The 14,695-nt window shown below is 33.0% G+C and overlaps 2 protein-coding genes across 4 annotated transcripts; one reads left to right on the top strand and one right to left on the bottom strand.

The window, feature by feature from the left end:
- Positions 1 to 3,216: 3,216 nt before the first annotated feature.
- On the top strand, positions 3,217 to 8,287 carry Casp (Fas associated factor casp). 3 transcript variants are annotated; one of them, XM_070301165.1, is made up of 12 exons: positions 3,217 to 3,522; positions 4,016 to 4,084; positions 4,162 to 4,453; positions 4,552 to 4,729; positions 4,804 to 5,080; positions 5,201 to 5,339; positions 5,443 to 5,588; positions 5,678 to 5,832; positions 5,916 to 6,111; positions 6,252 to 6,355; positions 7,049 to 7,361; positions 7,549 to 8,287. In XM_070301165.1, exons 1-12 carry the CDS (start codon positions 3,484 to 3,486, stop codon positions 7,627 to 7,629), a joined length of 1,989 nt encoding a protein of 662 aa, XP_070157266.1. In that variant the 5' UTR covers positions 3,217 to 3,483; the 3' UTR covers positions 7,630 to 8,287. The 3 variants fall into 3 exon arrangements, with proteins under 3 accessions (XP_070157266.1, XP_070157265.1, XP_070157267.1); XM_070301164.1 differs by having other exon boundaries at positions 5,198 to 5,339; XM_070301166.1 differs by having other exon boundaries at positions 5,198 to 5,339; positions 7,049 to 7,374; positions 7,549 to 7,634.
- Positions 7,440 to 13,176, bottom strand: Mtr4 (exosome RNA helicase Mtr4). Its single transcript, XM_070301163.1, has 10 exons — positions 12,740 to 13,176; positions 12,405 to 12,506; positions 11,630 to 11,872; positions 11,331 to 11,538; positions 10,942 to 11,208; positions 10,004 to 10,835; positions 9,714 to 9,886; positions 9,210 to 9,641; positions 8,363 to 8,900; positions 7,440 to 8,262 (listed from the first exon to the last, which is right to left on the bottom strand). The coding sequence occupies exons 1-10, from the start codon at positions 12,814 to 12,816 to the stop codon at positions 8,105 to 8,107; spliced, it is 3,030 nt and encodes a 1,009-aa protein (XP_070157264.1). The 5' UTR covers positions 12,817 to 13,176; the 3' UTR covers positions 7,440 to 8,104.
- Positions 13,177 to 14,695: the final 1,519 nt, after the last annotated feature.

The raw sequence follows: 14,695 nt of genomic DNA, 5'->3' as shown, positions 1-14,695 counted from the left end.
TAGAAAATATTACACAACTCAAACCCGGGAGCCAAACTTAAAATATTCATGTACAGCACGAAAGCCTCAAATATTAAAGAACGGTGAACTATTTTTAATAGATTTTTAATATTGGCAGTAAATAACAAAACATAATTTTAATTTATATTTAAATTTTAAAATTTGTTCCTTGAAACATACGAAAAATATCCCTAACATATCCTATAAAAATCCTTAGGATGTTCCACAGGATCTCCCTGGATTCTCCAGAGGTTAATATACGGCTATCATTTACTCTTCCTCAGGACATCCAGAGGAGATCTGAGGATTACAATGGGATATCCTGAGGATATCCTACATATATGTCCTGGATGCCCTTTGGACGTCCTAAGGACATCCTTGTGCTGTCTGGGTAAGTTACCTTTATATTACTAGTGTTGCCTTGATTTATTATGGTTAATTTAAACACCCATTCTTTGTGTTAATTTTAATTTTAATTTTTTTTTGTTATTTCATTTTATAACCGACATACATACTTTTAAATGTTATGTATCGACAATTTACCACAAAATTTAATGTAAAACGTAGATGGAAGATGGCTATACGGTCGACGTCACCATGCTTATATCTCAATAAAAAAAAAACCTCGTAAGCAGTTTGTACTTGCTATGTCTATGGTAATTATTGGCTGCTCCGCCATCTTGATTGTTCATATCCGTTAGTCCGGATTTACAATAGGTATAGTAAGCCCTAAGCCTTAAGAAATTGACTAATTACAGTCGAGTATTCTCTTTATACTTGATTGATCAATTTCTTATTCCCGGTCTACAACGAATCGTAAAGACCGTATTACGCTATAGGTTGTGGGCTTGGTTGCGGTTGGTGTTACAGTTGACGATTACGGATTGACAAATCAGACCAAAGCAGCTTGTCGGTTGATTGGTCAAACCGTAACTATCAACCGTAACTCCAACCGTAAAGGTGCCATTACATGGCAGCATCGAGCATCGAGAATCGAGCGTCTGCGTCTACACAGAAATCATTGCGCAGGAATCTGGATGAGATAGATTCTAGCTTCTAGCTAATAGCATGATGAATGATATGAATTCGGTCGAAATAAAAGAAATTATGTTCTGATACATATTACCCAGCAAACACCGAATATATCTACTATATAACATAGATGTAACACGTGCTCTTATTACGTACATATTATATAACAATTATATCTTGGTTCGCTGGGTTATTAATACTGAAAATTGATATTTATTTATATTATACACAATAGATATTATTATATAAACAAAATATATATAAAACATTACTATCCTCTAGCAGAATATTAGAATCTAATCAAGGATTAAGGGATGTAATTTTTATAATTTTTTTTCCTGCATGTTTATAACATACTGCTCCTTTAAATCATTTCCTACTTTTAATAATAGTTTTTCAAACTGTGTCATTTTGTCGTTTGTGAATCCCTTTTTGTGTCTTATTTATTTGAATATTTCAACCATTCAAAATCTCTTGCTGCCTTTGTATTTTTATTTTATTTTAATTTACACTGCCAGAGTAATAACGTTTTATAATATATTTTTGATTAATAATAATAACACACATACACACACACACACACACATATCTATTATATAATAAAATAAACAAAATAAATATAATTCTGGGTAACAATATTCTGCACAGACGCTTAACGCTCGATGCTCGACACTTGATGCCATGTAAAGGCACTTTAACCGAGCCTGCAACTCGTAATATAATATGGCCTTTAGTCGTTAGTCGCAAACAAATTGACTAACCACAGTCGATTATTCCTAGAATATTCTTGGAACAATAGACTGTGGTTGATCAATTTGCTTACGACTAACAACTTATTGTAGACCGGGCTTTAAAGCTAAAAACTTACTACACCTATTGTAGATCCGGACTTAAGGTCATCACACACAAAATTCCGAAATATATAAGATGTAAAGGCCATATTACACTACGGTTTGCCGGTTTGGTTACGATTGGAGTTACGGTTGATAATTGCGGATAATCAATCAATTGACAAGCTGTTTGTTCTGATTGGTCAATCCGTAATCATCAACTGTAACACCAACCGCAACCGAGTCCGCAACCCGTAGTGTAAAGGCCCGTCTACATAGGACGCAACACGCCAGACGCAGCTCGCAGGCCGGTATTCATAGTTAGTTCTTATATATAAGATCGTCTTAAGCATAATCTTAATATGTCCTAAATCAATCACAGAGCCGTATTAGCATCTTAAGATATTACTTAAGGCGGTCTTAAATATAAGAACTGATTATGAATACCTGCTTGTAAGCTGCGTCTGGCGTGTTGCGTCCTATGTAGACGGGCCTTAATATGCCCTTAAGCGTAAGAAAATGGACCAATTCCAATCGAGTATTTGACTCTCCGTAATTCCTCTACTTTTACTGAAAGCCCATTGATTGGGATTGATCAATTTTTTTACGCTTACGTTTTATGTCCTTATGGAATTTTGTATGTAATGGCCTTTACATTAAAACTTTCAATCCTTTTTCCCTTTTGTTTTCAAATCCGCAGCAATACGCTCCGTCCAGATATTTCTTACGTCTATGGAATATATAGCAGAGAGTACACACTTTTGCATAAGCGCATAATCATAAGCATAAAGAAATTGATTGGTCAATTTCCTTATGCATAAGGAAATGGACCAATCAATTTCCTTATGATTATCACTTATGCACAAGTATGTGCTCCCCGCTTAAAATCTATCCAACCCTGCTCGCATATGATTATCATTAAACTATATACCATACTGGAACACGCACGGCTATACCCCCACCACTACTACTGCGGCCACTAAAGGATAGCTGCAGCTTTTCAGAGCTGTCTCTTTTTACCGTAAACTACCATGACTGTAAACATCGTCCTGCCACGCAATCACACACGATTTGTGATACCACGCGAATATTTATTTCTATGTTAGATGATCGAAAACGTGTTAAGAAGCAGAGAATTAAAATAAATATAAAAAGTGGTCTTCTATCTTAAAAAACTGCACATCAAACTATAAGAATGGTTTTAGAATGAATAATACATCTGGTCACGTGGTCGACGTAGTTAGATAGACAAGAACAGATCTGAGAAGCGACAACTCTTGCAGTCCCATATTTTTGGCCGCCAATCAGCAAAGCCGTGCGCGTTCCAGTATGGTATATAGTTCAGTGATGATTATAGACAGCTTTGCTCCAACATCGAAAAGGTACCGATACGTAGTGTTGCACTAATGCATTATATTTGATTATAGTGTGATATGACGCCGCGTATCCTATATGGACATTTCGTGACTTTGGTTTAAGACGTCAATGGCTCGCCGTTATTCATATTTGCAATAGTCTTAAGATAGTAGTGAAGGTGAGAGTCGCAACTTTTTCTCTCATTCTTTTATTCTCTCGCACGAGAGATTATCCCGCATTATTTCAGCATCCGAATTTCATTGCGATGGCTGAAAACCGAGATGCGATACTGGCTGATTTTCAGGTAAGCCAGCTGATTTTCTGCTGAACTTTGCTCACATAAACGTAAATGCTAATTGTTAGGTTATGGTTGTTTCGTTTAGATGACATTGTGATAATTGGATACTTGAAGCAAGTTTTTTCTTCTGTTTTTTTTGCGAAATTGTTACAAGTACTCGAAACAAATCGAGCAATCAAATATGGTCCTTTCATATTCGATCTTGTATCTCTTAACATTGTAAATTTACAAATATTACTAAATATTGCGAAAACTATCGATTTTTTTGTTATGTCATTTTTATAAGTTATTGTTTTTGAAATACGAGAAATTTTTATCATTATATAGATTTTATTTTAATTTTTTACTTTTATATTATATATTTTTTATTTTAATCAAGAATATTATCGGTGCTTGTAACAAATAGATTATTACGTTTTACGATTTAAAAAAATGCAGATTCTTAAATCGAATACATCTCAAGAGATATCCAAGTATAAATTTTATATCACATTTGTAGGCATGTACTGGAATCGATGATTTCGGAGAAGCTATTTTATATTTGGAAGAAACAAACTGGGATCTATTGGTAGATATAAGTTATAACAAAGTCATAAAATTGTAATAATAAGTTTTATACATTAAGACACATATTTTTTCATACAGGCTGCAATAAATAAAGCAATGCCTCAAGGTACACAACAATTACCCTCTGAAATGACATCGGATATAGAAATGATAGAGGAAATTAAAGTAACACCACATTCTTCTTCTTCGTCAAAATTACAAACTGCACAAAGCTCAAAAAAGATAGGGACAACAAAAGCAGATGTAGTGGAAAGTGCAAAACCTGGAACAAGTAGACCTAAAAGTTGCATGAGGAATAGAACACTTACATTCCACATTAACTATCTTGATAATGTTTATAAAATAAATATGTCTGAATTATCCACTTTGAGTAAGTAAGGATTATTGATAAAAAAGAATTGTTGATACTTAAAGATTTGTAATTAACATAAATAAGTATAATTACTAATATCGGAATATATTTTTTAGAAGATCTTAAGCAATTTATATGGTATAAAACAAATATAGCACCCTGTCAACAACATCTTCATGGTTGGAAAAAGGAACCCCAAACATCGAATACAATATTGCAAACATTAGACCTGCCTAGAGAAAATACATTGTACCTGTCATCATTATCACAAGATGGTGATTCATCTCACGAGACGTAAGTTGTAAAATTTTACTTTAATACAATTTTGTGATTGTTAATAATAAAGTTTTTTTTTTCCCCAATTTAAGGGTAAGCCTGTCGGATCGTATGATTCAAACTTACACTTTGAATGTAAAGGATGAAGTACATAATAAAACATACAATCTGAAATTCCCTGGTACACGTACTGTATTAGAAGTGAAGACAGACATCTACTCATTAATAGATGTACCTGTACGAAATCAGCAATGGAAAGGTTGGCCTAGTTCATTGAAGGATGATAATGTAATACTGGCACAAAGTGGGATTTGTTACCCTGAACATGATTTATCTGTTGGAAAACTTCCTGCAAAGGAAGAAAAGAAGGTAATATCTCATTCAGAATAAATTCACTCTTTTTATAACAATAAATTTATATATAAAAATTTATAATATTTGTCTCTCTCTCTCTCTCTCTCTTTCTCTCTTTCTCTCTGTGTTTAGAAGATTATAGATTTGATTGACAGCGATAGTTCCATAGATGAACCAGAGGATGTGGAAGAATTTGAAGATGTTCCTGAAACATTTACTGTCGAGGATGATATTTTCATAGATGATGTTAAATCTACTAAAGTAGAGCATCTCAGTGAGTATATATAGAAACATAATAAAAATGCTATGTTTTATTTAAGTGGTGCGATATGCGCCTAATATTGGTAAAACAATGAATGAGACTTTTTTATTAAAAGTGCCAGAAAATGTAGTGGATGAGGTGATGGGCACATTACATTTTGCGGAGCAATTCGAGAAACGGTATGGCCCAGCACACCCGGAATTTTTTGCTGGTACATTCGAAGATGCCCTGAAGGAATCATGTCTGAAACCAGCAAAAGAGGTTTATACATCTTGTCTTACATCTTGTGCCACAAAAATATTGTTTTCATTACAAATATCTGAAACCGAAGTGTACTTTTCATGTTACAGAGAAAATTATTAGCTGTGTATTTGCATCATGATAATAGTGTATTAGCGAACGTTTTTTGTACTCAATTGTTAGGCTTTGAAACTGTGCTTCAACTTCTCTCGGCAAATTTTATAGTGTGGGGTTGGGATATCACATATGAATCTAATAAAGAAAGGTATCATTTATATAAATAATATCATATATTTAAAAAATAGCTGAATTTATCAAACAACTATTAAATGCTTGTTTAATTCTCAGGTTTCTATATTCCGTAACTCAAACTCTTGGTACTGTTGGTTCATTGGCTGTGTCAAGCATAGATGTTGATACTTTGCCAGTTTTAATGATTATTATGAGATCTAGATCTAATACAGAGATATTTACTATCGTACATGGCAATGTGGGAGTTAATGAGTTACTAACAAACTTGGTACAAGCCGTCGATATATTTCAAGTAAGAAGTGCGATTATTTTATATGCTATTGAGAAATATTGTTATTTGTTATAAATATATAAAGCATATTGCATTGTTCTATCAAACTATGAGTATGTAAATACAAATTTTATACAATTATTATCCTTGTTAAAATATAGGAACAAAGACGAGCTGATATTGGCGTAGAAGAAGAACGACAGGCTAGAGAAAGAGTTAAACAAGAACAAGACAAGGCATATCAAGAAAGTTTGGCAGCTGATAGGTAATAAAAAAAAAAAAATTCAAAATTCATTATACATGATGTTTTAAAGATAAACAATAAAACTTCGCCAATATGTTCTATAAGTAGAAATAAGAAAAAGAATGTAATATAAACATAGGTCTGGAAACTTTTTATTAAAACATTACAACAAAAATAAACATAAATAGCAAATGATAGCTTTTACACAGCGGACACTATAATGTAAGAGTAGATCAGTGATGTTTTTCTAAGTAGGACCAATTGTTTGGTTCCCCGAGATCACCAGATCTTACACTGTTAGACTTTTATCTATGGGAGAATATGAAAACAATAGTGTACCATATAAGAATTGTGTGATTCATGATTGAAACTGATAGACAGACAGGCTCAATGATGCATTCATTAAACTAAAAATAAAAAATTCGTAGCGTGTTAAATTCCATTTCCCAACAATGTCAATCTTACATTAGAAAGAGAGGACGGCAGTTTGAAATGAAAAATTAAAGAAACTTTTTTTCCTTATTACTCATAGAACATACTGACAAAATTTGATCATTTAACTTTGAAACACCCTGTAAATAAAATATATGTATATATATATATATATATATATATATATATATATATATATATATATCTGTATGTACAATATTTGCACAGAACATAGAGATTTTACATTGAACAATAAATGTAATATTTACAACATATTTTAAGAGCAAAAGAAGAAGCGAAACAGATGCAAGAAGAACTTGAGAAGAAAAAGAAAGAAGAAGCCGAAAACGAAAGGCTAGCAGAAGAAGCGAGGAAAGAAGCTCACAGACAAGCTGTAGAGTCCAGTTTACCACCTGAGCCGCAACAGGGAGCCGGCGATGGTGTAATGAAAGTAAGAGTACGACTTCCAGCTGGGAAATTCCTGGAACGTAAATTTCAATCGGACACGCCGTTACAAACGCTCTTTAATTTTCTTATTGTGGAGGGTTATCCTACAGAAGAATATAAACTCTTGTCTAGTTGGCCTCGAAGGGATGTAAGTAGATGATGTAAGCATTTAAGTTCTTATAATGTAGATATTTATTTATAATTTGTATTAGATTATATTCTTTGTATGCTTGAAATAAAACTAATCTCTCAGTAAAGATTCTATTTTTATAAAACGTTATTCAAAATATTTATAACATGTCAATATATCAACAAATTTGTGTACTTTGTTCCAGTTAACATCGATGGACTCAAAACTCACCTTGATGGAACTAAAATTCTGTTCACAGGAAACAGTAATTTTAGAAGAACGATAAATAATAAGTTATAATTAAATTTAAATATAGAAATTAAGTGTCGCAAATATTCTACAAAAATGTATTTATTTAACAATTTCGAGATAGAAACAGCAAATTATAGACTCCTATTTATCTTGCAAATATGTATACATTTTTACGCTAAACTTTTTCCATACAATGGAGTCATATATGAAAAATGTAATGTTATTTCATAAAAAAAGTTTTTTCCATTCATACATATATTATATACTTTAAATTCCCAGGAATAAATTGAATTCTAATCAATTTTAAAAAAGATCTGTCTTTTTTGTTATATACGCATCGCAATCAGGCTATGTAAATAACAGGGGTAAATACATTAGAATTTATATTTGGATATACTAGGGATATACTATATATGTATGTGTGTATATGTATGTGTGTGTGTGCGCATGTGTAACGAAAAAGAAAACAGAAATTGTTACTTTGTGGCTCTAGTTTGTTTTTCTTCGCATCATAAATATAAGGACGCCGCAAACACAATATCACGTTTTATAAGTTTGATCGCCTCACTAAATTTATTTTCTAGATCTGTATTCCCAATACCCTTTGCAGCTTGACATAATTGTCGAAGCACTTCTTCTAAGCGACGCATACATCTAATAATAGATCCTGAAATGTGTTTTATTTATATCAATACAGAGAGAAAAGAAAAAAAGAAGTTTGGGATTTATCACTATCTCAACACAAGATATACATGCTAATATGTTACCTTCAAATATATCTGTCATCTTGCAAATTTGTAAGAACGTTGCGCCTTTGCACCAAGCGTATATAACATCCATTAAATATGGTTTAAATCTGTCAACATATGCATCCTCGTCTAATTCCAAGTTGGCTTCTGTTGAAACCTTCGCTATTCTTCGAGCTAAATCTTGCATCTGTCGGAGCGGACCGCTTAATTCCTCTGTGCTTTTAGGCATTTCGTTTGATTTTTCATCGCATACAAAACAACTTATTAATGCCACCATCTGTGGCACGCTTAAAGCATTAAAAAGACCATTGAAGATCATTTCTGTCATTAATAGCTCGTCAGCACCGTTCAGTTCGCAAGCTACACGTCCTTTCAGTTCTATAATGTCCGCCGACGTGCAATATGCCATCCTTCTTAAAACTCGTTTCCTGCATTTAAGTTCATCCATCTGAAGTATAGACTTAGCCTGCTTAAATTCTTCCTTGGCCTGCTTAAGCTGTGTAGCCAATTCCTCCTTGTGTAAAAATTGTTCATATAACATATTCACATCAGAATCCTATAAATATTACAAAACCAAGTTTAAATTATATATAGTTAGATTATAGACAAAAAGAATATATACACGATGACAAATTTTGAACAATTAAGATATCTCACATAATAAGCGAAGCATATTGCATGCATATATTGAAGCTTTGAGAATCTTTTATGTAAAAATATGTTGCAAATATATATACAGATATATTATAGAAACTATTTTGATAGATGTATATAAGAACTGTCGAAAAAATCAAATCATAATGTACAATATTTAGATTCTGTTTCAAATTATCACTTTTTTCTACATATATACCAAATCACTTACCTTGTGCAAAGGATGTGCATACAATCTTCTTTCTAGCGCTTCAATTTTTTTAACGATATCTTTAAAAGCTTGGTCTTCTATGTGCATATCTGTAATAGGATTGAGTAATGGAGGACCATCTGGGAATCTTTTTTTTACTTCTCGTATTGTTTTCAGTACACTCTTCCTATTATCAGGTGGTCTGAGATCTTTCGGGTAATATAGCCTGAGTGAACTGATTTGAGAAATTAAATTATGCAAAACTGGAACTACTTCCATTTCGCCTTCTTCATCTTCGCGACACGGTATTGGATTGCCTTCTTTAGAATTTTTCGATATGTGAAGTAAAATATCAATGACAATAATAGTCTTATCTTTTACTGGATTCTTTGGATTTTTCTTTTTAAAGTTAACTATAATGCCCCAATCGAATGTTTCACACTCGTTTCTCACCTGCAATATGCATGAACAAATTAAAGATTCCGTCCGAGATGGCAGAAATGTACGTAATAAATAAATATATACTTTTACTAGTCTTCCAGGTTGTAAAAATGGAACCAAATACTCTGGTTGCGTCAAAAATGATCGAAACTCTCCGCTGAGCCGATCGAGTTGTTCGCGTATATCATGATAAGAAGAAATCTCATCATATCTCTTGACATTCACTGTATTATAGGTAGTGTATAATTCCTTCATCTCTGTAAAAATGGAATCAAGGCAGTGTTGACAATTAAATTTCACAGCTTTTAAACTGCTAATATAATATTAATGAATAACAACTTATTGTTAGATTAACGACGTTAATGATGACTTACTATTATACAAAACCGGAATACCAGCTTGATTTTGAAACTGGAAGAAACTTCTTTCCAGCATATATTCTGGATTAATCTCTTCCACTCGGAGAAGATTAAGAACCATATTATAAGTCAAATGAAAGGCAGAATTGATTGGATCTGGTTTTCCTTGAACAATAGCTTTACCGACAACTGGACTAACTTGTTCGTCTATCATTAATATGACGATCCCTTTGTCATCTAGACCTCGTCTGCCTGCACGGCCGGACATTTGGATATATTCACCCGATGTGATCCAACGAAAGTCCTTACCGTCAAATTTACGGGGTGCCGTAAACAGAACCGTTCGCGCAGGCATATTCAAGCCCATCGCAAATGTTTCAGTGGCGAAAAGCGCTTTGATCAAACCTTCGCCGAATAATATCTCGACTGTCTCTTTTAAAATCGGCAAGAGCCCACCGTGATGAATACCTATTCCACGCCGCAAAAGTGGCAGCAAGTTCGTAACCTGCGGTAACTTTTTGTCCTCATCGTTAAGGACATCTATCGCATTATTGAAAACCTCATCTACCAATTTCTTCTCTTCTAATGTGTTCAAATCTAATTTGGCCATTTGCATCGCATAAATCTCGCAGTCTTTCTTTGAAAAACTGAAGATTATCACGGGGGCGAAATTTCTCTCCATGATCATTTTTACCATTTTGAAGATATTCGTTTGTCCACTGTTCGTGGCGCGCAAGCCACCTTTACGTCCTTTCGTGTCACCTTTAGCCGCATCACCTATATTCTGCAGACAAGCCATGGCTCTGTTGAAATTTTCCTCTTTAAATTGACCGGTCTCATCTACAACCTGTTTTATAATAGATAGATGTAGTAGATAGATATTATTGCACATCTTCCTCTTTTCTTTTTTATCGAGCTTTTAAACAGGCACGATTTTATAAATTATCACTGACCAGATGAATACCATCGCCGCCAACTGGAAATATATAATGTTGTAATGGGGTAGGTCTGTAGTCTGTTGAAACCACATGACAAGGCTGATTGTGCAAGTGTGTCACCCACTCTGCAAATTGTCGTGCATTCGGTATGGTAGCAGAGAGAAATACGTAATGTACATTATCTGGCAACAGTATAAGCGTCTCCTCCCATACCACGCCTCTCTCTTTATCGCGCATGTAATGAATTTCGTCGAAGATCACCCAACCAACCTCGCGCATCACCTATATAATTCATATATACACATAAATAGATATTATATTAATATATATTTTTCTTCTTATATAATATATTTAGATTGTAATGAGACACTTCGTATTTTCATAGTTTTAATAATAAAACAAACCTCTGAGCCTCTGTACAGCATATTACGCAAAATTTCGGTAGTCATAATTAATACGCTAGCTGTTGGATTTATAGTAACATCACCTGTTACCAGACCAACATCTTTAAATTCCTCATGAAATTCTCTATACTTCTGATTACTCAATGCCTTAATTGGGGTTGTATATATTACTCTCTGCTTATCCTTAAGCGAACATGCTATTGCATACCTGTATGAATCACAAGATGATAAAATGGAAAAGCTATTAGGAAAGATTGCTCAAAATGACATTTTTTTAAAATAAAATGTAAGATACATACTCGGCTACGACAGTTTTACCAGCTGAAGTATGAGCGGAAACAAGAACCGACTGATTGTTCTCAATGCATAAAATTGCTTCTTTTTGGAATGGATCAAGTATAAATTTATATTCTTTGGCTGGTTTACTCTGTTTACGTTCTAAAGGTATATATTCTTGCTCAGGAGGAATAGCAATTTCGTGCATACAAGATTCCATAGTTTCTATATTATGTACTTTTATTCGACATACCACATCTTCTAGGCTGAAGAGATAATGTTTAATGTAGTTGCATATTATAATTCCATTTGCAATTCTATATCATATTATTAAATAATTGAATATAATTAAAATTATAAAATTATAAAATATGTATTTCTATATTATACTTATTGCAATTTCATAAAATAATGTGTACAGTGTGGTATCAAAAATATAAACTACTAAAGCTATTATATAATATAATATATAATGTATAGTGCTATTATAATACATAATATGCTGTTTTAAAAATTGTACAATAATTATTATATAAATAAATAGATGGACTTTTTCATCAACTTGAATTCCTTCGCTTTGCGATAAAATTTTACAATTAAGATGTTACAAATTCTGGAAGTCTTTTTTGTAATAAAAACATAATCGATTTTTTTAAATTGCTATGTTAACTTTATATAGTCAAATGTTTAATAGTCAATATATTTTATCTCGGATTACTCTGATTAAAAAATTCAAACTAATAATTCCATTTATTAATAAAATATACTGAATTTATGGCACATAAAATGGAGCCTTACTTGATGTCATCCAGAATAGGATCATGTCGCAATTTTTTAACAAGTGATTTATCATCTTCCGTGTCAAGTTGTCGCTTTATTCCAGCATCCAGTTCGATTTTCCTATAAATTTGGTTAACATAAATAAAAAAAATTACGCTAAATAAGAATAAAAACTTATGCTAATTTATTTTTTATTTTTTTAATAGACATTTCAACCAAAAAGAAAATTGTTGTACAAAATAGTTTTTTCAATTTCCTACAAAAATAATAATATTAAAAATTAAACACAGTCATGAGGCTGCTTTTTATAAATATTAGGTTATGTATTATATATATAAGAACCGCTCACTTACTTCGAAATGTCCGGTATTTCCATATCATCACCATGCTCGTCAAAGACATCAAATAAATCTTCGGTAAAATTCGCCATTATTTATTAAAAAAATTATAATTACTTCGATACTATTATCTTTAACACACTTTGGCGAAAACTATAATACATAATACGTTAGACCATAGACATAGAAAATATAGAGACCGAGCATAAACTCTTGGTTTCGGCGAGGGGTGTGAAGCCATTGCAAGACGAGGTAAATTGTGCCTAAGGGCTCGTTCCCACTGAGCGCGTCTCGCGTCGCGTCACGACGCGACGCGACGGCAGTTCAAGACATGGCGTTTTTTGTTATTCACACTGAACGCGTCGCGGCAAATCAACGCATGCGCAGAATGTACTAGTTCGCCAGGTTATTGGTTGCAATAAATGTGAACATAACCTTTAAATTAAAATATAGTACAAATCTGATTATCTGTTTTCTGTAAAACAGTATATATGACCTAAAACAGTGTATTAAATATCGGAGACATACGATTGAAACAGAGTGAGTATAGTATGTATGTATGAAATTATGTTATTATCAAAATTTTTAAAGTTACTTTTTCTCCATTACTAATTATATCACAGCAAGTCAATCTGTTGTTTATTTTTATTTTTATGTCATTTGTTGGGTTTGTATTTGTAGAATTATGGAAGCCCACAGTGAATGAGAATCCGAAAAACAATTATTTTCTATGCCAAGCACTATGCTGTTGCATATCATTATCATATCACTTACAAATGTCATTTCTGTGTCGGTGGACATGGTGACCAACAATGGCAAACGCGAGAATGTCGAGCAACCAAACGAACCAAATCGACGCGTCGCGCAAGAAGGTCGCGTCGGAGATGATGCAATAAAACAGACGTTCTGATTGGCTATCTTGTAACGCGACGCATGACGCGACGCGAGACGCACTCAGTGGGAACGAGCCCTAAAGGTGCTTTTATATGGCAGCGTCGAGCGTCGAGCGTTAAGCGTCTGCGCAGAATATTGTTAACCAGGATTATATTTATTTCGTTTAGTTTATTATATAATAGATATGTGTGTGTATGCATGCGTGCGTGCGTGCGTGCGTGTGTGTGTTATTATTATTAATCAAAAATATATTTTAAAACGTTATTACTCTGGCAGTGTAAATTAAAATAAAATAAAAATACAAATGCAGCAAGAGATTTTGGATGGTTGAAATATTCAAATAAATAAGACACAAAAAGGGATTCACAAATGACAAAATGACACAGTTTGAAAAACTATTATTAAAAGTAGGAAATGATTTAAAGGAGCAGTATGTTATAAACATGCAGAAAAAAAATTATATCCCTTATTCCTTGATTAAATTCTAGTATTCAGCTAGGGGATAGTAACGTTTTATATATATTTTGTTTAATAATAATACCTAGTATAATGTAAATAAATATCAATTTTCAATATTAGTAATGTATATCAGAACATAATTTCTTTTATCTCGATTGAATTCATATCATTCATCATGCTATTAATAGCAAGAAGCTGATGGAATCTATATCATTCAGATTTCTGCGCAATGATTTCTGTGTAGACGCAGACGCTCGACGCTCGATGCTGCCATAGCACCCTTAAGGTACTGTAATAGCACCTTAAGGGCCCGAGCACAGACTTTTGCATAAGCGCATAACCATAAGCATAAGGAAATTGATTGGTCCGTAAGCATATGCATAAGAAAATGGACCAATCAATTTCCTTATGCTTATGGTTATGCGCTTATGCAAAAATCTATGCTCGGACCCTAAATTTAATTGGCTATTATATTGCGCAAGCACAGTGATGCTTGTATCTTTTGTGTTTTGTGGTCAAACTGTCATGCGAATCTTGAAAGTTTGAGTGGCTGTGAAAAAACAGAAAATTAATGAAAATAAAGAAGATGAAAAATAGGCAAAAAAAACAGAGAGAGAA

This window comes from Polyergus mexicanus, unplaced genomic scaffold (genome assembly GCF_030449975.1).
Source record: "Polyergus mexicanus isolate NDT 795.1 unplaced genomic scaffold, iyPolMexi1.0 SCAF_9, whole genome shotgun sequence".
Taxonomy (NCBI): domain Eukaryota; kingdom Metazoa; phylum Arthropoda; class Insecta; order Hymenoptera; family Formicidae; genus Polyergus; species Polyergus mexicanus.
This window is presented reverse-complemented; position numbering and strand designations above follow the sequence as displayed.

What these genes read in the sequence shown, in the direction of transcription:
- Casp (XM_070301164.1), top strand. Translation starts at nt 3,484, where the DNA reads ATGGCTGAAAACCGAGATGCGATACTGGCTGATTTTCAG. An exon ending in CTGCAAAGGAAGAAAAGAAG is followed by an intron (nt 5,081 to 5,197) that starts GTAATATCTCAT and finishes CTCTGTGTTTAG; the next exon opens with AAGATTATAGATTTGATTGA. An exon ending in TATGAATCTAATAAAGAAAG is followed by an intron (nt 5,833 to 5,915) that starts GTATCATTTATA and finishes TTTAATTCTCAG; the next exon opens with GTTTCTATATTCCGTAACTC.
- Mtr4 (XM_070301163.1), bottom strand. Translation starts at nt 12,816, where the DNA reads ATGGCGAATTTTACCGAAGATTTATTTGATGTCTTTGACGAGCATGGT. An exon ending in GGTAAAACTGTCGTAGCCGA is followed by an intron (nt 11,539 to 11,629) that starts GTATGTATCTTA and finishes TGATTCATACAG; the next exon opens with GTATGCAATAGCATGTTCGC. An exon ending in ATGCACATCCTTTGCACAAG is followed by an intron (nt 8,901 to 9,209) that starts GTAAGTGATTTG and finishes TAATATTTATAG; the next exon opens with GATTCTGATGTGAATATGTT.